This window comes from Corvus cornix, chromosome 1 (genome assembly GCF_000738735.6).
Source record: "Corvus cornix cornix isolate S_Up_H32 chromosome 1, ASM73873v5, whole genome shotgun sequence".
NCBI lineage: Eukaryota > Metazoa > Chordata > Aves > Passeriformes > Corvidae > Corvus > Corvus cornix.
Genome location: NC_046332.1, coordinates 112,583,755 through 112,609,561, shown reverse-complemented (window position 1 = coordinate 112,609,561; position 25,807 = coordinate 112,583,755). Strand labels below are relative to the sequence as shown.

The 25,807-nt window shown below is 43.3% G+C and overlaps 1 protein-coding gene across 2 annotated transcripts in view; it reads right to left on the bottom strand.

Moving 5' to 3' along the window:
- Positions 1 to 520: 520 nt before the first annotated feature.
- The window catches only part of LOC104686246 (myelin-oligodendrocyte glycoprotein), a 33,877-nt gene continuing 8,590 nt past the window's right edge, over positions 521 to 25,807 (bottom strand). For both annotated transcript variants that reach the window (XM_019283012.3, XM_010394599.3), the window contains 5 exons: positions 11,447 to 11,529; positions 10,974 to 11,026; positions 6,484 to 6,822; positions 5,310 to 5,351; positions 521 to 2,162 (listed from right to left, as the gene is read on the bottom strand). In XM_019283012.3, the coding sequence (XP_019138557.1) occupies positions 2,059 to 2,162; positions 5,310 to 5,351; positions 6,484 to 6,822; positions 10,974 to 11,026; positions 11,447 to 11,454 (546 nt within the window). In that variant the 5' untranslated portion in view covers positions 11,455 to 11,529 and the 3' untranslated portion in view covers positions 521 to 2,058. The remainder of the gene's footprint in view (positions 2,163 to 5,309; positions 5,352 to 6,483; positions 6,823 to 10,973; positions 11,027 to 11,446; positions 11,530 to 25,807) is intronic.

Below are 25,807 nucleotides of genomic sequence, written 5' to 3'. Positions count from 1 at the left end.
TGCTCCTGACAGAATGGTTTTTTCCTAGGAGCCCCCTGGACAGGGGCACTGCAGGCAAGGGAATTCGCCTCTAGTCTCTCTCTGCCTGATGATCCATCAGAGCCATGCCTGAGCACGTGCCAGGGGCTGTCTCCTCACACACACAGCTGGCTCCAAAATGTTGAGATTCTTTAACTGAACAGCCACCCCTGGGGGGATTTAAAAGATGTGTAGATGTGGCTCTGAGGGACATGGTTTAATGGTGGACTTGGCAGTGCTGAGTTAAGGGTTGGACTCAATGATCTTTTCCAGCCTCAGCTATTCTGGGATTCTACACCTGAGAAATGCTGGGCTGCCTAAGTGGCTATGGATTTTTAGAAGTCATAGAGTCCTTGAGATGAGGGCAAGCAGTCCAGACTTTTAGGGCCAATAAAACTACACAGGTGTTACCCTTTAAACTTTCTGATTGCAGAGGAGCCTCTCTAACCGTAGGAAAAAACGGAATACAAATAAAGAACTCTTACAGACCAAGCGATTGCTCTCATCACGGCTTTTGGTTTTATTTCAGGTTTTTATTTGTAATCAAATTGTATTTTGAAAAATACATGAAATCTGAGGCAAACATTTGGAGGGTGGGACACAAAAAGACAGTCACAGTATGTACAATTCTTACAGTCAAATCTCTCTGTGCAGTTGGACCCCAGCTGTTGCACTGAGCTGCTCTGTACACAGGGTAGCCAAATACCAGCTGAGCTTCACTGCAGCACCAGCACAGGCCGTGTGTGGGATTTTGTTTCTCTTCCCCACCATGGGGGGAAAGGGCCTTTAGTTAAGAAATTCAAAGGTAACTGTCTCCTTTACATCCATTTTAAGCTCTGATTTATTCTGTTTCCTCCTTGCAAAACCAATCTTGTCTCTCCATTGGAAAAAATGATGCAACTGTTCCAAATCAAAGTGGCTTCCTCGTGAGTCACTCCCCCTGCCCGAGGGCTCAGCAGGAGGGACGAGTTAAGTCGCTGCTGATCACCAGCCTGTGGGGAGTAGTTCTGTTCTCTGGATGCTTTTTGGTTGTGAAACAGGGGAGTTGCAGTTCTGGCCCCAAACAAAACTTCTGCATTTTCTCAGCATTGTTTGTATGCAGGATCCTTTTGACCCAAGTTTTACGCAGGACGCCTATGCTACCTGAACTGAACATTTCCAGAAGTAAACCCATTCAGTTTGCATAGGTATCAGTTACAATGATTCTGATGAGTTTTTCAATGCTTTTTCCCCTCCAAAGGTACAATTTTTAAACAAGTAACATCGTCACAGTACCAATTTCTCATTGCACAGTTCCAGCTTAAGAATCCAGCTTTGCCGTGTTTCACGACAAAAAGAGATAATGCTGAATTCAGCCTTCTGAAGTTTTTGGCTTATTTAGCAGTGGAATTTTAAGTAATACATCACTTCCTTCCTCTATGTGGATATTTTATGAACTTCTACCATCTTTCTCAGTCAACTTTACCCTTCCACTGAAGAAATACTACATTTCTTGTGGAAAAAAAGGGTTCTTACTGATAACTCATGACGCTTAAGAGTGAAAACAGAAGCTGAAGTTCCAGAATCAAGTTTCATAAGGTTTCCATCCTTACGTTTCACAAAATGGGAGTGTCTTCCTACTTCCAGTTTTTGTCTGACACAGAGAGTAGTTAACCCCACTCTTCCTTTCCGTTGTCTTGAAGAACAGCAGATGAGAGGCAGAAGATCTCACTAGGATCAGTTATAATGTGATCCTGGAGTTTTGTGAGCCTTTCATCCTGTCATTAAAGCAAACCCCCACAATCCAAAAATATATATCCTGGCAGCACTAAAACTGGACTCCAAGAAACAAATGCAAAAGCAGACTTGCCACCTCAGAGTTTTGCTGCCCTTGGTTTTGTGGAACACCAGAATGTGGGACGTAAACACCTAATGCTTGGTGTGTTCTCAGCTCTTGGCGTTTCTTCCCTGTAGCTCTGGAACAGGTGTCACACTGACCCCACAGACCAGAAAGGTCCTCTGGTGAGGAGAACTTCCCGAAGACAAGGTTGGCTTCCCCAGTCACAAGTGCCAAAACCCCAGGGGGACCAGGAGGAGGAAAGAGAAGGGAAGCATAGCCAGACGTGGCACATCCATGGGGCTTCCAGAGCAAATCTGACTCTGCCCTGAAAAATTAAAAGAGACGAAGTCAGCATGTAAGTGGTGGCTTGACAAAAAAGTGTATTTGAAGTTTGCATGACACATTTTACATGAATGCATTGATGGAGGAATGTTTTAAAAACAATTAATTTTGTCTCATTTTCAAAATTCTCCTTTTATGTGCCTGTGCACAGTCCAGACAAAACAGTCTCAAGGTACTGGGACAAGGAAGTTTTTCTTCTTCACAGAAACTCAGCAACAATTAATGCAATTTTCTGGATGACTGAGAATCCTTGCTTAAAATCCTGATAGAAAAGCAACAACCAGCCAGCTGGTTAGTGGGAGCTGTCCCTGCCCGTGGCAGGGGTGTGGGAACTGGAAAATCTTTGGGAAGCCATCCAACCCAAGTCATTCTATGATTTTAGGATGAAAATACATTTCCATTCTTCCTACTCAGGGCCTGAGGCAGATGTTTTGATTAAGAGTCCATAAATAATGGTAATAAACATTAAAAAGCCTAGGTCATACATGCCTTAGATGGTAGCAGCACTGTGCCACTTTTGGTACAAAACCCACAACGTGGACACAGGGCACAAATTACCCTTGGTGCAGGTGAAACCTTCAACCTGTGCTGGATGTAGTGCACAAGTAAAAAGAGATTTTCAACCCCTGACTTAAGAAGAAAAGAAACTTTTTCTATAACTGTTCAGGTCCTAATCCTTCTCTGGGAAGATCAGGCTCTATATTGGTTTTTACATCACCAGCCTAAGGGCTGTTCCTGTTGCTGTGGTATCAGCTGTCAGTATCTCACTGTAGTTAACTTATCTCTACCCAGGGTGCTTCCTCCCTGTTCCTGGAAGGAGTTTGTGATATTAATGTGGAGAGAAGAAGTAAACATCAGGTAGTCCTCAGGAATGCTTTGAAATAAATGTAGGGTTATAACAACAAGCCTCCCAGCCTTTTGTGTCCTCTTCCAGGCCCAGACCCTTTCGTTTTTCCCAGAGAAAGTGGTAAACTAGTTTTATTGACCCTGAAGGACTTTTGCAAGACACTCAGAGTGAAAATAAAATTTGGCTCTTTAAAGTAGTTGGGAAAAATAATCCATGCAGGAAACAAACGGAAATGCAGCCATAGTGAAACAGATGAAAACTGTTTCTGTTTTACATAAAAATAGTATTTGTTGATCTGGTTGACTGTGAAATGTAAGAACTGTTTCTGCATATGATGCCTTTGTTCTCAGCAGGTCATTTTTTAATTCTCCTAAGTCCCTTCTCAAATAACAACTAATATAAAACAGATTCTCTTTCTCCCTTTCTCAAGAAATTGCTGAAAATAAATAAATAAATAAATAATTTTAAAAAGAAAGGGAGCTATAGCTGATGGTTTTCTTCAAAAGAAGGTGACAACAGGAAATATTTTTTCCTTTTTGCAAAAAATTACATTTAAAAAGTTAGACTGTTCTTTCCTCATCCCCAAGTCCCTCAAAATCCTGCAGTACAAGAACCATCAGGTGTCAAAAGTGTGTGGTTCAGTTTGTACTCCTATAACAAAGTGAAACATTCCTCCTTTGTCCCAGTAATTTTTTTCCTCAATGAAAACACCTTTTCATTATAAGAAATAGTTTATATTGAGGGAAAGTTGTCAGAAGGTTTTGGCTGAGCCAAACATATTACAACTATCTCATTGAAATACAACCCACTTACATTTGGTTTTGAGAATCTTCCACTGCTTCTGCATTAAAAAGTTTGACCCTTGATAATTTCTGATTTCTTGTGGAAGGTAACAGCTTCTAATTCCTGTTCTGTTTGCTCTTATAAAGTAATGTGAAGTCACGTAATACCATCTTGAATTTAACTTCATGTTTTTCAAAGACCTTTAAGCCAGCTAGACTACCTATCTTAGGTCTAAAAATGGATATTTCCTGTATTTTTTCGAGTTGTTTTTTTGTTCATGAGACACAAGAACTGTTTTTTTTTTCCTGTGTGATCATGAGATAAAACACTGGAACATTTCTCTTTCTTAGTTTCTGTTTGAGTTTATTGCAGCCTAATCTGTCTGTAATGCCATAGAGTGGCTGAACTTATCATGTTAACTGTAATATAATAATTGCTATGTAAAGTTTCATATCTTCCAGCTCCACTGAGTAAAATACAAATTGCAGCTCTTGATTTTATATGACAAGTGTAACAGGTTTGATGCCAATTTAAGGTTTTGTAGCACTAATAAGAATCATTTGGCTTGAAAGGAGGATTATTAGGGAAGAACTTACTGACGATGGCATGTTCAAGGTGGACATCCCTTCTGCATTGAATTCACTCCAGAAGTGTTTACAAATTATCTTAGTGTACTTTTCTGTAATGAATAAACCTATGAACATCTGTATTATATTGCAAAATTGCCTTTGGATGAAATCTACCTTAATTTCTCAGAAGAACTTATGTGGAGTCACTAATCATGTATTTTTTTAATATTTATTAGCAAAAGGACCCCTCAAATTTCTCAGCCTGGGAGTTTAACTCTACAGCTATCTGAGAGGAAGTTGTAGTGTGGTCTCTTCTGCCATGTCTCAAATGAAAGGATGAGAGGAAATGGCCTTAAATTGTGCCAGGGGAGGTTCAACTTAGAAAAAAAAAATCACTGAAAGAGTGGTTATAGGCACTGGAATAAGTTGCCCAGGGAGTTGTTGGAGTCACTGACTCTGGAAGTGTTCAAGAGCCACCTGAATGTGGCACCTGGGGACATGGTTTAGGGGTAATGATGGTGGTGCCGGGCTGATGGTGGGACTGGATGATCTTGCAGGTGTCTCCCAGCCTTGATGATCCTATGATTTATTCCTACCAAGGTAATTCAGAAAGGCCTTAACTCCCAGAACCGAGTGGCTGCTGTGTTGTTTTTTACTGATTTTTATGATGCCCATACTAGTGAGTGTCTTTATGGACTCGTGACTCCCGGCACTTCAGCATCCTTCTCTCTGCAATCGAGCTCTGTCTCAGTGGTGGAGATATTTTTCCCTGTCTGGGACAGCTGTATTTTGCCAGGCTTAGTAAGAGAGAACAAGCACCCCAAGTTTATTGGACTGTGTCTATTCAGCACATTTTGCCAAGCTTGCAAATGCAAAATAAAGCACAGGACAACCACTCAGACACTTAGCAAGTTAAGGAGTACTGCCTTACCAGAAGGGGAAGGTGGGTCCTCAATCCTAGATGGAGCTGGAGCTGGAAAAAACCCACAATAATCAAAGTTAATTATTTGAGCCTAGAACTTCTTCTGTTTTTCTGATAATTGATCTAAGGCTTAATGTTATTTTTTTTTCCTGAGGAAGAATACATTTATCAAACAAACTCAAAGTTTAAGTATGATCACAGAATTATATCAGATACCTTACTGCTCCCAAAATTTAGATGATGGAAACATTTTGATTCTGCATTTTCAAAACAATTTTTGTCATTTTGAAAACTGCAAAACATGTCACTTTGAAATTTTTTGAACCAATGTATTTCTCTTTACGTTTTGAAAACATTTTTCTCTTGAGAATTATGTCCATTAAAAGAAAGATATATATTTTTTCTATTTTAAGCAGAAGTAAATCAGTGTGGTTGAACATAATGAAAGTTTCCAGCTGATTTATTCAAGCAAGACACCCAAAAAAGGTATTATTTGTTTTGATATGTATCCCTTATTTTTTTTATTTTCTTTTTCAGTTGGTCAGCTGGTCAAACTCAATGCTTCATCCTTATGGTGGCTTGTAGGTAGTTCAAACATGTGATCTCACTTGTTTGGCATTATTCAAACATGTGTTCTGGTCTCACTAGTTTTCCTAAGAAGGAAAAATAATAATTCTTGTTGCATCTGTCCAGCCTTGCCACCAGATCCACATCTTCCAGCTGCAAGGGAAAAGGAAAGTAGCCACTGGCTGACATCCCTCTGAAAGGGTCTGTGGCCTGGACTTTGGATCCAATTGCCAGAGATTAAACTTCTGCTTCACAGACCCACAGGCAAACAGTGAAATAAACTCTCCTGTTCCTCTGGGGCAAAGTGGATCAAAGACAGTACCAACCCATAAATAACCAAATGCTTAAATTTGGGGACATTATTCATTAATGTCTCCTGTGAAGGGAGGACGAAGAGGCAGTGGCCTTGCCTTTAGGAGTCCTGAAGGGCTGAAGCTTAACAAAGAGATTTTTCTTTTCTTTCTCACATATTCTTCCAACAAAAGCAAGGAACAGAATGAAACTGAGTGAAAAATTGCTTTAAAAGTTGAAGTAATCCCTGTCAGTGGCCATATATGGCTTATCAACAAGAAATAGTGCCCTTGACTCACTCCCTCTGAACTAAACAAAACCTTACCTGATACATTGAGTCTAATTTTAGATTTCTTTGTTTCATGACCCCCGGTCTGTCTGTAGATGCAGGTATATTCTGCATTGTCCTCTAACTGGACATTGGAGATCTTTAAGGAAAGGTTGCCGTGCTTCATCTGGTCCAGAAAAAGACTGGTTCTGCCATGGAAATGTTCGTCCTGGGCCTTCAGTGAATCCTGCCCTTTCTGAAAGAAGTGCACTATCTTCGTGCCAATCTGCCAGTAGAGCATTGACTTGGCAAGGGTCAGGTCTCCAGGAGGGGTGGTGGTGCAAGGCAAAACCACAGTTTCTCCAACAAATGCATGGCATGTGGTGTCCAGCTGACCTGGAATAAAACCCAGACAATTCCATCAGTGTGCAGCAGAGATAGGGACACCAGGCTTCCTGTAATTTGGCTTCACCACATCATTTTTGGCACTCTCCCTCCCAAGTCCTCCTGTTTCCAGCCAGGAGGGCCATGTGTGCTCAGAGCCCAGCCAGCTGTGCAGCAGGACAGATGTTGGTATGTGCAAGCTGCCTTCACTTCGTAAGTGTGGCTTTTGCTTGAACTTGTTCCCACTTGTCTCCTTAGCTGGTGATTTTTCTTCCAGCTCCTGGGGATCCTCAGTCTTTGGGATTAGGTGTCTGATTTGACTTTAATTGATAGGTCAGTTCACAAGAGGAAAAGGGGATGCAGGGAAGTGGGGAAGGGCAGATATGATTAAACAAGTTCTAGTTTTGTAGGAAGTCTGTCTGGAAAAAAAGGAGAAGTGTGAAAACAATGCTAGACCAGGAGAAAACTCCTGGATGAGTTTGGTCTAGCACAACTCCCATTATTTGGCTACCAGACTGTGATTCCTGACTTGTAAATAATGTGCTGGGGCTCCCATCTCCCTTCTCCTGCAAAATCTTGCAGAGGGTTGGATGGAACAGGGCTTTTTTCTTCAGGTCTGGCTTGGTGCAGTCTTGCTAACCCCTGTCTGGGGGTCTCTCATACTCTTTGGTGGTCATCTCCAGCAGCCAGAAGGAAGAGTCTGTCATTCCCACTTTAGATAAATGATTTTTCCAAGACCTTGGGGAGACTTGGTGGGTGTCCTAGACGTCAGGCAGAGGTGTTACCAACCTTCCCAACCAATTCCAGCACATGCAGGAGCCAGGGTGATGGTATCCTGCAGTTGAACAAACAGGGGCACAGGCAGCCAGCTGCACCCCACTTACACACACTGCTCATTTAATAACTTTGATGCCAATTATTTCTATAAATCCTTCCCAGTTAGCTGAAAGCATACTAAAACTTGCACAAATGGGTGAGTCTGCCACTATCAAGCAGGACAATTCCTACCAGATTGCAGTGCTACATTTTCTAGGGGAAAACTGGTTTATTGAAGAAGGTTCTTATGTATTCATCAAGCATGAACAACTAGGTATTTCCAACACAGAATGTGGGCTTAAATTAGCGCTCTGACCAAACCTGTTGCATAAAATAATTTTATAAATTAAAATGCAGATTAATTTATTTGAAAGGAAAAGTTATTCCCAGCATGGAGCAGAACAAAAGCAGCACGAGGCTGTGACTGCACCAAGAAGAAATGCTAAAATTCACTGTGAAACAACTCAATCTGCTTCCATGGCCAAAGTTCTGTGAAGCACGTGGGGCAAGTAACTAGACTCAATATTGAAGTAAGTATTCTTGGTTGCAGTGGGGTCATTCCTGTGTTCCTGGCTTGCATCAGCTCTCTGCATATGTCAGGCTAAAGACCAAAGAGAATCCCACTTCCCCCTTGAAGTCAGTGACATCAGCCAGGGCTCAGCTTGTCACATGCTCAGGCCCCTGTTTCCACATCAGTCAGCCTTCTTTGGTGTCACAGTGTGTTTATCCAGACATGAAAGCAGAAGGAAAAGCGTGATACAGACAGCTAAACCTCAGAGCCAAGTAAATGTCTTTGGTTATAACTCTATCACCACACATCTGCTTTCCTTTGGTTTTCAGAGTTTTCAGCTGAAAATCCCAGTCCAATTTGCCCAACAATGTCAACTTTTAGCTGAAAAAACCCCACATATCCCAAGTGCTTTTTCTGGTTAGAGGTGGAAGGAGAATCCCCTTGTAGTGTGGAGAACTCAGCCTTTTGGTCATTACACTTTGGCCATGATAAAATATTCTTCACCGGGTGATTAGACCTGGGAACAGGCTGCCCAGGGAGGTGGTGGAATCACCATCCCTGGAGGTGTTTAAGGAAAGACTGGACGTGGCACTCAGTGCCATAATCTGATTGACAAGGTGGTGATTGGTCATAGGTTGGACTTGATGATCTTTAATCAATCAATTCTGTGATTCTCTAATTTTCATAATGGATCAGTTGCCGACCAGGTTTTGCTTCTCAAAGGGAACTTGAATTATGACCAAGGTCAGCCTCCACTGCTCTGTGCCCTTACTGCTCAGCATGTATCACCCTACAATCCCCATGCCCTGAACATGCCCAGGCAGGGCTATCAGCTGTCCCCAGCATACCTCAAGGGCCACTGCCAGATCAGGGAGGGGAGGAAGGGCAGGGAGCAGCCCAAGCCTCATCCCTGAGCTGTTTGGGCGTGGGGAAAGGCTGTGCTCAGCAGAATGTCCCTGAGGCAAGGCCATGTCTGAGAGCAGATTGTGGTTATGGCTGGCCATGGTCAGGAAACCACAGCGGGAGATGAGTGTGCCTGAGGCTGCTGCAGGTGGTTGGTAGGCAGTGGAAGAAATGAGCCTCCAGAAGAGGAGGGAACAAGACTTTTCTGGTGGGAAAAGTCCTGTCTGCAGGGTGCTATCAGGAGAGAGAGTGCTTGCAATGCATGATGTCGCACAGGGATGAAAAAAAGATGATAAACAGAACCTGTAGCTCTATTCAGAAAAATGGACAGTAAGGATTTTCTTAATGAGCAAAAGAGGGAGAACAGGTGTGGGTCCTATCTCCTGACTGTGGACACCTGTACATTTGATACTGGTTTTGGAAGTGCACCTATTTGCTCTTGATTCTTTGTCTGCAGATGGAGGACACCAGTATTTGGCACATCTGAGCTGAGCCACACCCATTCCCTTTCCTCCATGGCACAGTGCATAAACCTTGTACCACTTGTGAGGAGCTCACAGGGTTCAGCCCACCCTGCCTTCAGTGCTTCCAGGTGGTAAAACGAGCGCAGAAGGAGACAAAAAAAGAGGCACTGCTGAAATTGGCTGGGACAGGGGCAGGTGACTGAAATCTGCTGTAATGAGTTCTTTAATGAGCACAGCTGCAGGAGGCCTTTTGTTGATGGGGAGAACAGACTTCTGGGGGCAAGTAAAGTAAGTGTCCTTACAGAAGCCAGTCTTGAGGAGAAGAGGGGTAAAGTCATGCTGAAGGCTGGTGATACTGGTAAGCTTCCTACTGAGGTGTTGATGTACCAGGAGCTGCAGAAGCAGGGACCTTCCTGGCCAGAAAACTGAAGCACCCTTGTGGTGGCAGCTTCTGCTGAGGCATGTAAATCAGGATTAATAGTGCTTATCTCACCTACCAAGTAAGGTTTGCACGTGGAAGGGGCAGTTCTCTATCTTGGAGAAGATGAATGTTGGCACACAGCTTTCATTTGCAGTTGTGAGGCTTGAATGGAAAGTGGGATGAGTGTATTTTGTGGATTTTTTTTTTTTTAATTATGCATGTTAAATATTGCTGAAATGTTTAAGCCTGTTAAGATGAAGTTGAATGAGACAATTTAACCAGTCTAAGATTCCTGTAATGGGAAAACACTCCTACTTCAGCAACCAAAGTGTGGTGCAGGAAAGCTCATTAAGATTGGGCTTTTTTGTTCCCCCCTTGTTTTCCAGGTGAAGTGTAACCTCTGTAGCCACCACAGCCTCTGGTAGATGTGAGGCATTTCTGGGCAAACAGAGGAATCCTGACCACACACAGAGGTCTTACTACTGCTGACTTTAAACCCCGATAAGGAAATTGTACTTTGTATAAAATTCTCTTAACAGCATATACTGGTTTATCCTTCTCATAGGGAAGGTGGTATCTAATTTATATGTCAGGAACTCAACTCTGCTAAAACTAAGCAGAGCATAAGTAAAGACTCAGGGAGAGAGTCTGCTGCTGAGCTCCATTTTTTTCACTTACCTGATTATGCCTGTAGAGAGACAAAGTCTTAATGAGTTTAAATACAAAAGCAGATGCAAGATGGTTGGGGGTTGTAAAGGGTGAGATTCCAAGTCATCTTTAATTGTATGAAAATGGTAGGGTACTTTTAAGGATGTGGCATGATAAACTTCATAGGTAAAGGTTTATGGGTCTGAAACACCTTAACTTTGAACACCACCTCTTTTGGATACAGAGGCTTATCTGAAGGTTATGACCTGTACTTGCAAACCTTGGACTGGGATGGAATATATTCATTTGTTCTGTTTTGCTCCAAGACTCTGCTTGCAGCTTGTGTGTTCACATGTAAATGACTCTGGAAATTTCTAGGTGTGCATTATGGTATATTTACCTCTGGGCAGAGATGCAAGCAGTAGGCAGGCAATCATCCAGAGAGCAGTCTCCCTAATGAGAAGGAGAGAGATAAGAGAAAGGTCAAATGCTTTGTTAGAACGCTAGAGCAGAGACCAAAGACCTTTTCTCTGGTGTAACTTACGACATCTTTCCCTGCACCCTCATCTGTGAAGCTAATTTGAGTATGAAACTGGATGGGTTAGAAACCCTGGCTTGTTTTGCCATCTAGTCTTGGTGTGGGTTTTATCTCCTGCCTGTAGAACTGGGGTTTCTCAGTGTTCATGATGGGCCAAGGCTTCATTTGCCAATGCCAGACCTGTACTTTCTTCTTGCCTTCTCATATGGACAAAGTTAATTGCATCTATATAGTCATAGTTTGATCTTGAGATTATTCCCTGTTGGTAATTAAAAGAAATTCCTTCTGCTCCCAAACTTCAGCTGCTTCACAGCCCAAGGAAAAGCATAGCTTACCATTTCATTTTTGTGCCTCCCAACCCTTGGGAATCTGTGCCTGTCAGGAGCTTCACCAGACACTTCAGCTGCCACTTGTGTCCCTGCAAAAGAGTGAAAGGCTCTTAATTTTTGTTGTTAGAAGTGTTCCTTATAAGACAAAATAGGTTATTTGCTGGTGCTCCATTTGCTGTTTTCTTTCACTTTGTGTGTGTAAAACATGGTGTGTTATTATATCATTTCTGCGTACATATCATTTACACTCTGTGCATGTAGATTCCCTGTGTGTTTGCATTCTGGATACACTCTTGCAATACAAAGAATGTATTTTTTTGTGTAGGATGGATGTGAGTCACAAGCCCTGCACTGACTAGTCCTCAGCTTTCAGCCCACTGAACAGATTCTTGTTCTGCAGCCAGCTGCAATCAAAGAAAGTGGAGAAACCTGATAGGTGTTGTATTTATCAGGAGGTGTAGGCACCATCTTCCAAACTGCCAAATACCACCAAAGCTGCACATCTACCAAAAAATAAGAAGCCTATAAGGAAAATGATGCCTAAAAGAGCTGTTTCTTTGAGGAGGCTTTTAAATCAGGTACTTTCTCAAGAAAAAAATCTGAAATGGAGCAGGAGTGGAGATGGGGATGAACGTGCAGTTTGGGCTTCCTTTTTCTATCCTCGTAGGAATTCACAGGTACGAATATCTGAGTGGTAGTTCCAGAGATAATGGTGGTGGTGGAAGGAGTGGTTTAGCCAAGGTTCTCTTTCCACTGAGGAGGTTTTTTGTGGGAAAGGTGCTGGTCATATTCTCCTGCCTGTTGCTCCTGGTGCAATGTGGCTTCCTGGGGTGAGCAAGACCTGGATTTGTGTGTTCCTCCCTCTCTCCTTGTGGCCAAGCCCTGATTATAGATTGTTCAGCAGCCCCTTCCCAATACCCAGTGCAAGCCATCTGCCATCACTGGCTTCTTTGACGTTAGTAGTGTGTCCTACCTGTCTCTGATGAACTCCTGTGGTTGCCTGCCTCCCCACTGGAGAAGGTTATTTTTTCAGGCAATGTTCCATACATTTATGGAAGCTTATTCCATGTTAGTTTCCTTCCTGCTTATCTTTGTCAATGAAACTGAGGCACTCATGGCCATTCTTATCACAGAATAATTTAGATTGGTAAAACCTCTGAGACAGAGTCTAACCTTTGTCTGATCACCATTTTGTCAGCCAGACCAGAGTGCCATGTCCAGTTTTTTCTTGAATGCCTCCAGGGGTGACTCTACCACCTCCCTGTGCAGCCCACTCTAATGCTTAACAACCCTTCCTGGGAAGAAATTCTTCCTGATGTCCAGCCTGAACTTCCCCTGGGGCAGCTTGAGGCTATGTCCTCTCGTCCTATTCCTGGTTTTCTGGGAGAAGAGCAGAGTTCATCTGCCCTCTCAGCTTTGTGAAGATGTTCCACTCCACATAAGGCTGCAAAAATACCAGGAAAACTTGTTCTCCTGGTCCAGGGCTGCACACCAACCTTTCCTGTTAGGCAGCAGCAAGGTCTGTCCATGCTGAAGGTGTCTGGCCTGGCAGCTGGTGCTCTGTGGCACTGTGGCCATGTCCACTCTCTCTCTAGGCAAAGGTGGTCCTCATGATAATCTCCTTATTCAGAAACAGCTAAAAATTTTTGGTATGTGTGACCAGCTAACAGGCCTTTTTAAAAGTGCAGTAGCAGCAGTGGGAATGAGCCACAAGTCAGAGCTCCTGAAAGCTGTGTCATTCTTCTGGAGGGTCAGTCATTTTCTAAGAGTTTTCATTCTGACTCAGGAAAAACACAAGGATGATTGTTCCAGCACAGCTGGTTTGTTTGTGTCCCTGCCTTTGGCTGGCTTGCTCCCAGAGAGTCCCTGGGGTGTTTCTGGTTCTCACAAGTGTCCCTCTGGAAGTTTTAGATTGGGGAGTGACTGGGATCAGAGTTGAAATACCAAATTGCATCTGAATTGCGTGTGAATGTTGATCTCTCTTGCCATCCACGTGCTGGTGTTACTTCCCTACTGAAGTCAAGCTTGTGCATAAAGAGCGAGCAATGCAGGTCTTTTTTAAGGAAGTAGAATCTAACCACAGGAATGCTTCAGATGTGTCTAGCTGGAGCACCTGACCCTTAATTTAGCTTAATTCAGTGCTGTTTAGTTGAAATAACATTTCTTTCTGATTTGAGCTGACTTAGCTTGATGCTCCTCATGCCCTAAAGGAGAGATTGGTTCCTGTCTGTTCAGTTCAGCTGGTGTTAGATGTGTCACGCACCATGTGGATAAGCACTTAAAACAGTTACTATTTGATATTTAATTTTTCTTATTTTCCAGTTCTGGTTTAAATAAAATTCTGGAGACTAACAATTTTTTTCTTTGTAATTTTTTTCAGATTTAAAATTTGACTCATTTATTGTTCATTTTAATCAGATGAAGGAATTATTTAGGACTTTTTCTTTTTTTTTTCCCCCCAGAGGTTAAAATAATTAACTGAGCGAGGTTTTGCAATGAATAAGCACTTCCTGAAGAATTCAAATGCTAATTAATAACTCTTTAACACAGTAACCTACCTGAAACAACTAAGGCATTGGGTATAATTAAAGCATATTATTAAACTGTAAAATGGATGATTAAATTATAAGGCATGTGATTAAATTGTAAAATCATGATCTTCTTGACAATCTGTCATCCAACTTTTGCGTCATGTGCACGGCCATTTATTGAGCATGCTAGCTCAGCCTGCAATAAAATTAAATTAGTCAAGTACTGACGTAACCAATTGTTCCCAGTAGAATAGCAGGGCTCTATGTCCCAAAGAAAATGGATTCCAACTGTCCCTTTCCAATGCAGGAGGGATGAGGGTGAGAAGGAGTCTAAATGCTACTATCAAAGGCTTTATGCTTTTGGAGCACTAAAACTCTCCCTGTGTGGTGACCACAGAGTGACACTGGTATCAGAGCTGTGTGAACTAAGTGGGCATGGCAGACTGAAGGAACTGATTTGTTTGTCAGATCTTCCCCTTCACTTGCAACCATCCAGCACGGGTTGATGCAGCTGGGCTCTGAGTGAATGGTGATACAAAGTGGAGAAGGCACCAGTAATTCTGAAGGGATTAGCCAAAATCACCTAGCAGATGAATAAAGGCCGCTGCCAAGGTGAAAACTTCTCATTGTGCACCTGGCAAAGCTTGGTAGCTGAGTCATTGGTAAATTTTTCAAGTATGTTTTTTATTCCCCTCCCTCCCTTGCATGCCTTTGGGTTTTTTATGCAAAGTGACTGTTGTTATTGACGCTTGTTGGAGGGTGAGGGAGGCACCTTTCTCTGTGACTTTGTGAAATCCTGAGTGTAGCCTGAGCAGAAAAATGCCACCTTGCTATTCCTTACCCACATCAAGACAACTTTCTGTCATTTCTTTAAATGCTGCTCTCTCATGTAACTACAGTAACAGTCCTTTCACCTTTAGGTAAAAGCCATTAGTTAATAGAAAGTTAATGAGTGAGTTTGCAACTGGAAATTACAGTCTGGTTTCTTCGAGAAAGTTTTATGATGTAACAGGCTGTACCGAAACTGGATGATTACTTCTGGTCTTACCTAAAAGCAACCTATAAACAACATGAGGCATCACTTGCAGGGCTGTCCTATAATTAGTCCAAGTAGAGAGATTTAAGTCCTCTTGGAGAGGGATACATGCTGCTAGATAGTAAAAAATGACAATGGCTCCCTCTTAAAGGGTTTAAGGTTTTGAAATTACCCTAATTTGAAAGCAGTCTTCTGGAAGTTTGTGAGCTGTGGCAGCAAGTGTTTCTGTGGCCACCCTCATGGCTCAAGGCGGTGGGAAGAAGTGTCCTCTGCTTCCCTGGGGGACTTCCCTGGGGGCTTCAAGCTGCAAAATATGCTGTGGTGACAGCTGAGTCTTAGATTGGGATCCTTATCTTCAGGTGCCCTGCTGTGGGTGGCTAGCCTGGTTTTCATGTTTGTTTGTTGTAGCAAACTTTCTAGGGTTGTAATTCTCTGAACTTGCCCTTATCTGCTGTGCACTGGAGTTCTGTATACTCTGTCCATGCTCCCTCCCTTCCCTCCCTGTGCTCCAGTCACACCAGCCCAGCTGTGGAGGTGGTGGGTGGGGTGCTGCCTTTGGGCTTTCCTGGGTTTCCCCATGCTGCTGGAATTTCCCATCAGCCGTTGAAGGCTTGTTGTGGGCCACAGACAGGCTCTGGGGACTTAAAGATTGTCAAATGCATTTGTGATCTGAAAAGATTTTCCTTCTTGGGGATAACAACTGAATGAGTGATGGTGCATGATTTGCTTCTGGTGGAAAGCTGAAGAATCATAGAATTGTTAAGGTTAGAAAAGACCTTTAAGATCATCAAGTCCAGCTGTCATCTCAGCACCACCACTGTGCTCACCACTAAACCATGTCCTCAAGTGCCACCTGTATGTGTTTTTTGAACACTTCCACAGATAGTGACTCCACCATTGCCCTGGGAAGCCTGTTCCAGTGTGTTTCAACCCTTATATTTTTTTCCTAATACTTCGTTTGAACCTCACCTGGTGCAACTTGATGCTGAATTTGACGAAAGTTGTGACAGCCGCATTTACAATTGGAATAAGGCAGGACAAGTCGCAGTTTCCATGTTCACCCCTTGGTTAGCTGCACTCAAGGCCCTTGGGGATATCAATCACCCAAGGTATTGGCTAAGCAAACAGGTCAATGTGACATCTGCCACTTTGAGCGATCTTTTAAGAGATGAAGAGACTACCAGACACACAACCCTACAGAATCAAGCAGCAACAGACTACCTACTGCTTGCCCACGGACATGGCTGCCAAGACTTTGAAGGGATGTGCTGCTTCAACCTTTCTTCGCACTCAACATCCATCCAGGTGAACATTCAGAAACTACAAGAATTAGTAAAAGATCTAAAAGTAGATAAGAGCCTAGACTGGGTCAATGACCTTTTTGGATGATGGGGAATAATGGGATGGATTGCATCTTTGATTAAGGGAGCTTTGTAGGTATTCATTGTAATTATTACTGTGTTACTTATGTTCTCTTGCCTCCTACATTGCTGCAGAAAGGCTGCTGGGAATGCTTTTTTAATAAATACGGAAGGGGGAATTGTGGGGTATGCCCAGCCCCTGCCCTGGAGGGATCTCTGCTGAGATAAGGAGAGTGCTTAACCTGCCAGCAGAACTGCCCTGGAAAGGGAGCCACTCTTCAGTTACGGCGAGAAGAAGACAAACCCAGAATCCTCTGGGAGATGCTACGCAGGTCCTTTGTAGCCCATTGGCCTTTACCCTCTGACACCCATCCCCTGTATCCCTATAAAGCCAGCCCCCTGCCCCTGCAAGGGCAGAGAGCTGCTTGTCCCTGGCTCCCCTTTGCCGAACTAACAAAGCTGCCTCATGCGGAACAGCTACACGGGCCTCTCGTCTCTCTCTGGTCTGGCCTGGAGGCTGCCCTGCAGAGCTGAGCTAAATCATGAGCTGACAATCACTAAAGAGCTGACAGCTTCTGCATGGGCCCTCCTGCCAGCAGCTGAGGGAGGACACCGGGCCCCGGAAAGGCGATTCCTTTCGGGACCATCTCTCTGGACCGGTCACAGCTTCCTCGGTCAGAGCTACTGACCCCTCACCAGCTGTCATAACTTGAGGCCACATCTGGTCTTGTCATTTGTTGTCTGGGAGAACAGGTTGACCTGCACCTGGCTCCAGCCTCCTTCAAACAGTTATAGAGTGAGAAGGTCCCCCTTGAGCCTCCTTTTCTCCAGGCTGAACACCCCCAGCTCCCTCAGCTGCTCCTCCTTGTGCTCCAGACCCTTCCCCAGCCCTGTTGCCCTTTGTTTGCCCCACTGTACCACATACAGGTACTGCAGCAGGAACTTGGAGCCTCCTTGGTTTCTAATTAATAGCTTTGGGAAGGTAGAATTTGTGTATGGAAATAAACTGTGTAGGGAAAACAGGAATTATTATTATAATTATAATGGACCAGTTTCCAGAATTCAAACATAAACACCTTCCCAAAGGTTTGAAGGACAGTAGCAAAACTCTAGAGGTGTCTGGCCAAAAATGGACTGCGTACAACCTCTCACACTTAGCAGAGTGGCAGCCTCAGGAAACTAGACTGTGTTCTTGATTTCAGAACAGCCATTCTAAATAACTCTCAGACTAAACTGAAGTAGTCTGTGGCTTTGTAAAATGGGAAGGGTTTGGTGGCTCAGGGGACTGATGCTAAAAGTGGCACGTTTCATTTCAAGTTTCGGGGGGAAGGAAGTACGCTCTTGGTATGCAAGTGAACAGAATTCAACCCTGAGCAAATAATGCTACAATCCTGTGGGTATTTAGTGGTTTCACATTAAGTCTGGTCTGATTGAATTCTCAGACAGTCAAGATCTATGGTATCCATATTTCCAGCTCTTATTTCTGAGAAATTTTGTGTTTGCCATCTGCTTGATTCCCTTGAGTGAAGGCAAATCCAAGAATGAGAAGGAAGTTTGTACACAGATTCCAGAGGGACGTTGTGTCACTTTGTTGCCTGGGGGGTCAGTGTTAGGCAAGTTTGGCATGACATCTGTCTGTAATTTTCAGTAGTGGGCCCTCATCCCATTCTCTTAAAACATGCTTTATTCCCTCTGTGAGATAACTTTTGTGCCAGATTGAGCATTTAGCTTTTCAAGATAACGCTGCTGCTGTCTGGCAGGGCTGTGCCTTTCATTTGCTTTCTTCCTGTTGGAAAGACTCTTGGCATAGGGAGGAATTTCTGCCCTCTAAACCCCTAGCAAGTGTTCCCAGCCCCACCTATCCCTGTCTTGCATGTCCTAAGCCCTCCTGGGATTGAGTTCTGCAGATCTAACACTCTGTGACATCTCAGGAAGCACAGCCTAAGCAGCATGAGGTGTGTCCCCTCCTTTGCCTGGCCTTCTGCTCATTGGTGAGACTTATTCCTTGTGACTGGTGGTGTGTGGCGTTCTAATGCCCTTTGATGAAGCTTCTGGAATGAGACCAAAAAGCCTTTGTTCCTTTTTGTGAAGTCCTTCTGACACCTCCCTCAAAAGTTCTTCTTTTTCTCAATTCCTTTTTGCTTTTCTGAGAGTTTCCACTGCTCTTTATCTTCCAGTTCCAACAAAATGTTGTGGGTTTTTTTCCTCTCCTTGTGAACAAATTCTTCTTCTTCTTTCAAGAGATTACAGTTATATGAAAAAGGCATAGGTGTGTGAGGCTTTACCTTTTAGGAAACTGTAGCCTTAAAGAAGTAGCTCCCAAGTGACAATGCAGAAAGAGACAAGGATTCATTCAGCTGAATCTGTTATGTATTTTTTTTCTTATTTTGGAGGGAGTTCCTGCCTGAATGTCTGCTTCTAGTACTCTCTACAGTGGTTTATTTTACTGTTGTTTAACCTACAGAGGTATTGTAGGCTAGAATGTTAACATGGAAATAAGGAATTAACTTTTTTTTTCTTCACTGAGGGCTTTTTTTTTCCTCTGACATCTGCTCAAACTAACCCTTAAATCAGTGGTATTACCTGACTCTGGAGCATTCAACAGCCAAGCAGCTAAGCTGATCCTTAGATTAAATTATGTGAAGAGTCCTGGAGGCATTATTAAGTTAACTGATATCAGTAAAAATGTTTGGATTAATACAACACCGACCAACATTAATACTTCTAAAGTGGACGATCTGGAGATGTGAAAATGAGTCCTGGTTTGGAACAGTGATGATCCAGTTTGGGTTACCAGCACCACTTTGGAGCAGAGACCTCAACTTCTGTGCAAGTGGGTGCCTACTTATTGCAGTAATCTCTGAAATGATTACTTAGCCTTCTTACTGACTGGCGTGTGTGTGAGGTTCTTGCTTGAGACAAACTGGGGAGAAACTTATTGGAGTGGGAGAGAAGATAGGTGGAATAAAAATACCTCACTACCCTTCCTCTGGCCCTCTCAGGTACCTACAGATGTATTTTGTATTAATTATGTCAGATGGTAGGAATCCCTGAATATAGCTCCTGATAAGCCACATACAGGCAAGAAGAACCAAAATGGATGGAAATATATGGGAAGTTCTTGCACAGTATGGGTGTGGTTGGGAGGTTTTTCTCCTTGCTCCTTGTCTCGTGGCCTTTCCCTCCCACTGCAGTTATTACTTGCCTTAAAGGATTTTGTGCCACCTGGATTAGAGATTCCCTATGTGAAATAATTCTGTCACATTAAAGATGAGAATGGCAGCCTAATCCTGTTGTTAGTCTGTTACTTACAGAAACCTCCCTACGCCTAAATGTCTCCACCTAGTTTAAATTTCTGCAAATAGTTTGCAGCTCCATTATTCAGTGGGCTGAGCTCCTCTACTTGTATTGGAAATCTCATGATTGTTTGAGCTCTTCCTTTGTCACTAAGCTCCCACAGAGGGATAAGGTACCTGCACAGCTACATATCTACAAGGCTGGTTCAGACTTCTTGGAAAAGCAGGGTACAGAGGGTATTGCTGCCTGAAATGATGGAAAGGGCAGAGCAGGGCTAGTGGCTGCCAGAGAGGTGACATAGGATGCTGCCTCTTGCTAAGGAGGGATGAGCATCACAGAAGCAGCAGCTGCCTCTTACTTCCCAAGTCCAGCTGGATTCCAGCCCTCTGGTTCAGCCAGGCTCTGTGATTTAAGTGGGAGTGTGTTTTGGCTGCATTTTCAGCTGGGGCCTGGAAATGCTGAAAGCAGGCATGTTGTCTGACCTCTGCTCTCTGCCCAACACCTGGGATGTCTCAATAGCCTCGATTTCTTCCACTGCTTACAGCTGCTAAGTGTCTAAAAGCTCATAAATGTGATTCTTTTTATCTTTGGTCTCCATCTTGACTGTCCAGTGTCTTGACAGAGTGCAGCTGAAACACCATAAAACTTAGAGAGGATGCAACTTGACAATAATTGAGTTACTGAACACTGAGAAAGAACCCAAGGCCAGGCTGGATGGGGCTCTGAGCAACCCAGTCTAGTGGAAGGTGTCCCTTCCCATGGAGAGGGGTTAGAATAAGATGATTTTTAAGATCCATTAAACCCCAGATAATCCTATGAACGATATTGGGCTGTTAAGACTGTATAGCTCCAAAATGATCCATTTTACAAGTGTGTCTTTTTTCCTCTCCAGGCAGCAGTTACTTTTCACACTGAGCCAGGATTATAAAACCCCCTTGGTAAATGTAATCAGCATAAAGAAGGAAAGAGGAAAACTCCCTCCCTTGGAAGTTTTGAATTCAGGTAGTGGATACAGCCTAATCACAAGGGAGAGGAAGAAAGGGAAATTCTGGGGGAATTTCCTAGGAAGCAGAAGGGAAACTGTTTCAGGTTCAAGAGACTGCTTTGAGCTAACAATAGTAAATAAAATGTCTTTATTACTTTTGTTTGATGTCTTATCTAGGAGGAAGTGTAACACACTAATGCCAGAGAATTTCTATTCTCCAAAATTACTTTCCAGCCCAGTACTGTGAGAGCAGGGAAAATCCTGACCTGCAGATGTTTATTTTTGCTAGCAACAGGCTCCAGGATTATCAGTTTCTTTTCCTTATTGTGATTCTTCTCTTAGCTATTTTTTATTTGCATAATGTCTCAAAAAGAGGTTCTTTCTACAAAATGCTATTGTTAGTAAGACACATAACAATCCCACCAAGGCTCAACAGTCAGGTTTTTTTTTTCCTCTATCGGATCTGTTAGGACAATATCCGTCATCCCTTAATTGTAATGCCAGAATCAGTTGGATTTATATTTTCTGCCAGGAGAGAAGAGGAAGAAATTGGACCAGGTTCAGAAAATGTTTTTGCTCTACAGGGGGGAGTTAAGTATTCATCAACAAATTGATGAGCCTCACAGGTAAATGAGGCTAATTAGCAGCATATGCTGTTGAAGCTGCTGCATTGGATGTGGAAATGCCGTGAATGGTGGGTCTGAAAATGGAAGTTTAGGGTGCCAGGGTGAGAGGACAAAAAGAAACTCAAGGCTGGTGTAACTTGTCTTGGCTCTTGCCTGGAGAATGATGTTCACTGGGGACTGAACTGACAGAGTCCTGTGCCAGGCTGGGGGGTTGTACACCTGGAAGATAAACCCTGACAACAGCAAGAGAAACCACCTGAGTCACATCCTGGGTTTTTCTACTCAGTTGTTTGAACATGTTTATAAGCAACCGTTCATCATAAATTTTTTATAGACCTGGAACAAATCCTGGGGCCAATCAATGGTATTATTTATTTCACCAATGTCAGAGCTACTGAACCAAAAGCAGCTGGTCTCTGCCTGAGCTGTCTCTCAAGGAGCATTGCTTTCTTAAAGCAAAAGTGAAGGTGTCTGGGTCTTATTTGTGGTTTGTTTTCTCACAATTCTTGTAAGCAGACCTGCAACTGCAGTTTGTGAGAACTTCTCAAGGAGGGAGGAACTGTTTCTAGAATAACTTTTCCCAAGTAATTCATAGTACGTACCCAGTACTATTGGTGTGTTAGTGAATTATCTCTATTTCCTCAGGTTCTGCTGGCACCTTTCTTTATGCAAGGAAGAAAACAGATGAATAAATAATTAAGAAATGGAAAAGCTATTCCCTTCTCCAGGAGCCCAACTTGGCTTTTTCCATAGATGTCCATTGTAAAGTACAAAGTACTCACAGAATACTTTGTATTAGTAAAAAGATGAAGTCCTAGTGGTTCAAGGACTCTTGAACCAGTGACAAAAATAAGACTGAGAGTTGCCAGATATTGCAGGCTTAAACCTGACCCCCTCGTCCCAATGGAATTGCCTTTCCAATGCCTGCTTTTTGAAAACATTTGTGAAGCTGAAGCCTACACAGTCTTTTAAACCTAGCTGCTCTGGTATAGGAGCAGGAAGCTTCCAGTTGTATGGCTGTGTTACAGCTATGGGAATATTAATGTTCAATTTATTTTTGTCTGTCAGAGATAGACACAAACAGGATCCTAAGCATAGGCCCCTCAAAAGTGCCTGTAAGCACTTCGTGCTTCTTTTGCTAACCTGTAAATAATTGTTCCAAGTGGGGAACAGTCATAGATATTTTGCCCAGGTGCTGAAGGACTGTAGACTTTTGGCTTAATAGCTGAGGTGGATGTATTTGTTTTGTCTGAAGAAGAGTTCTGTAACAGTCAGTTTGTGTAAGTAGGAGAAGGAAGAGTGAGGATCATAAGCACTTCCTGCAGGCCCCATAATCTGGAATGTTTCTCAACATTCTTAAAGCTTTCAGATCTTTTTAATGCTTGGTTCAGATTTAGTTCAGCCAGGTGATTTTCTATCTGGAGCACCCATCTCTCAAGCATTGAGTAAGCATGATCAGATCTTATCTCGTTCTTGTCTCACCAGCAAAAGGGCAATTTCTGTTATTAGCGCAATAACACTAATAGCATTTTTTTTATCCCTGGCTGTAATCACAGCCACTGGCTGCTTTTCAAAGTAAAAAGCTTGGGGTTTGGAAGCAAAGCAAGGAACTCCTCCTTTGTTTTGAACCTCTCTGAAAGACCACTTCTTTGCTTCCTACTTATGGGTTTTTATTCAGAACCATGGCACAAGAAAGAGGTGGCACCTTCCCCCCAACCCTTTTCTGACAACAGTGCCCTATTCTTCCTATGGCTGTGTGCATGTAAATTAATTTTCATGTTGCTTGCTCTCTCCTTTAGGTCTATGTGGGGACCTACTGCAAGTTGTTTCATTATTGTTATCTGTGCATGTATCTTCGTGGGGGAAGGGGTGTGTGTTACTTTTGCTTTTTCTGTGGCGGCTCAGTGCCTTGACTTTCCTGTTGGAGACTGTAGCACTTCAGCAGGATTCTTCTGGTGAATGATCTTTTAAATGAAATCTGTACTCGGTTGAAGTGTTGCTCTTCTAGAATTGGAAGATGACCAACAGCTCTAGTTTTAAAAAATGCAAACCCAGCTCCTCCCATTCCTTCTCTCCCCTTTCCCCCAGTGGACAGCAGAAGGTCTCTTCCCCCAGAAGAAAGCAAAGCAATGGTGTAAGATGGAAGCCACAATTTCTTATGCTGTCACATTTCTTATTTTGTGACTTCCTTTTCCTATTGCAAATCAGCACTGGCAGCCTTGCAAGCCCTTACCTGGGATAACTAGGACAGAGAGAACAGACAATCCAACTACAACAGCATTACAGATGGCTTTACAAAGGGTGACTTTAGAACTGAGAGATACCAGCAGTTGACATGAAAATGTTTTGCATTGGATGTTGTATTCCCTAATAGACTGGTTGTGTCAAAGGGAAGGCAAACTGTTGTTCCATAACTACTGGGAGAAAAGTGCATGGAAGTGCATGGAAAAGGCAAACGAATTCTGGCATGGGTTCTTTGATGTCTCCTGACCTCAAACACAAGTTCCCTGGACTCAAGACCTGACTTTACAGTACTGTCTTAGTTTTGTCTTTTCTCTTGCCTTGAGAGGAGAATCTCTTTGGGGTTTTTTTATTTTCTTATTTTTGCAAGATTTGTCAAAGGGCTACAAAGGATGCTGGGGAGAAGAGGGAGGAATTGAGCAGGTGCTTTGCTTGATCACATGAACCTTACTTTTCTTAAGAAACTAGGTCGTGAACTGTTAATTGCATCTTTGTACAATTGGCTAGTGCTGATCTTTGAGTTGTGGTAGAACAGGAAAATTAAGCCAGTCCTCAAACTTAAGAACTGACGATGACAACCCAATATGTAAATTTATTATAGCTTCCAAGACCTAGGGGAGGATGTAAGTCCTAACAGTTACTGACTTTTTAAACAGTCTTTAGTTTGCTCTTCTAAGGTGAAATGGTTCAGTGAGAATGGAGCTCTGGTCATGAATTGTCACATTTCTTCAGAGGATGCTTATTTCAGTTGTAGACACATAACCCTTTCACCAGTGAGTATGTTTAATACCAGAGAGCACGATTCTTTTCATCTGAAAGTAGGACACAGCTGAAAGCAGGCTGGACAATTAACATCTGAAAGCAGCCACTTGGTGTCAGGCTAATAAATTCTCTCCAGATGTCTTGTGTTGCAATAGCATCAGGCGGTCACTCGGCACTGGGCAGTAGGGTCATTCTTAGGAACCACAGGGTCATCCTGATGGACAATAGGGTCATCCTGACCTGTGGAGATTGCTTTAGATATGGCCCTGGGCCCAAACAAAGTACCTTAGCAATGAGTCACTGGATCAACTGTGTGCACCGCTGCTGTAAAGGAAACTCGCTGGCTGTGTAGGCAGCTGCATCTACAGCCAGGGCAGTGGCACTTGGGTGGCTGCTGTCTTTTCTGTATTCTAGGGTGCACCAAACTAAACCTTTCTCAGTGTCAGAGATGCCAAACAGCACTTTTACATTCTTATGCTGTTTGGAGCATGTTGGTAAGTAATGACTTGAAAAGAAAGAGCAGCAGTTTGTGCAGAACCACAAGGTTTCATGCCGTGAAAGATCAGCCTGACCTCTTTGCGGTTCTACACTTTCAGTGTAGGAAATCCCCCTGTGAAAGTTTTAGGTGAACTTAGTTTTGCAGCCTATTTTCAACTAGCCCCAAGTGGAAGTTGAGGGTGTGAAATGCACGGCCCAGATAAGGCTTGAAAAGTCAGCAGAGCACTGACCCTCAGCTGGGTCTTTAGAACTTGCCCTCCCTCAAATGACTGAGCCCTTTCCTTTCCCTTTACCTTCGCCAGTGTTGTTGAGAGGGCTTGACAGTGCTCTGGATGAGGCACTACTCGAGTGACACCTCCCTGCTCCCAACACACATCCTTACTTCCCTTTTGAAATCCTGCTCTTTCCATTGACTAACACCCTGTGAAATACCTTCTGATGCCATCTCACACCAGGTTGGTTTTTTTCCCCTGGGATGATCCAGACCCAGTAGCTGCTTCTGCAGGGGTGGGGACAGGTTGCAGCTTCACAGTTGTGATCTGGTATCTCTGGGTAGCCACAGGAGCTGTTTCAGTCTCTGCACTGCCACAGACACAAAGCTCCTCCGCACAGTAGCCAGTGCCTGTGGCACATCTGCTTTGGCACCCTCCGAGCTCTTGGCTGGAATTGTCCACAAGTGATGAGGTTTTGAATCACCTAGATAACAACTGTTCTTTGGAAATCCAGGAAAAAGTGGGTTGGAGCACTACAGTGATAAAGTCTGTGCCACTGATTTTGGAAACACTGTTAAATATGTGTACTACACAGCAGCAAATTGCTAGCTGGGTGCATGATGTGCCTTGGAGTATAAAGGGCAGAAAGATGCACTGGTTGTTCCAGGCATGCCAAAAATCAAGGGGGTGTGTGAGTGGAAACCTCACAAACAAATATCAGCTAACAATTCTGAATCCTTGGGTGTCTCCAGGAATGTCAGAGAACCAATGTAATTTATGAGGCCATCCATAACTGAGCAGATGGTTATGGCTATGCC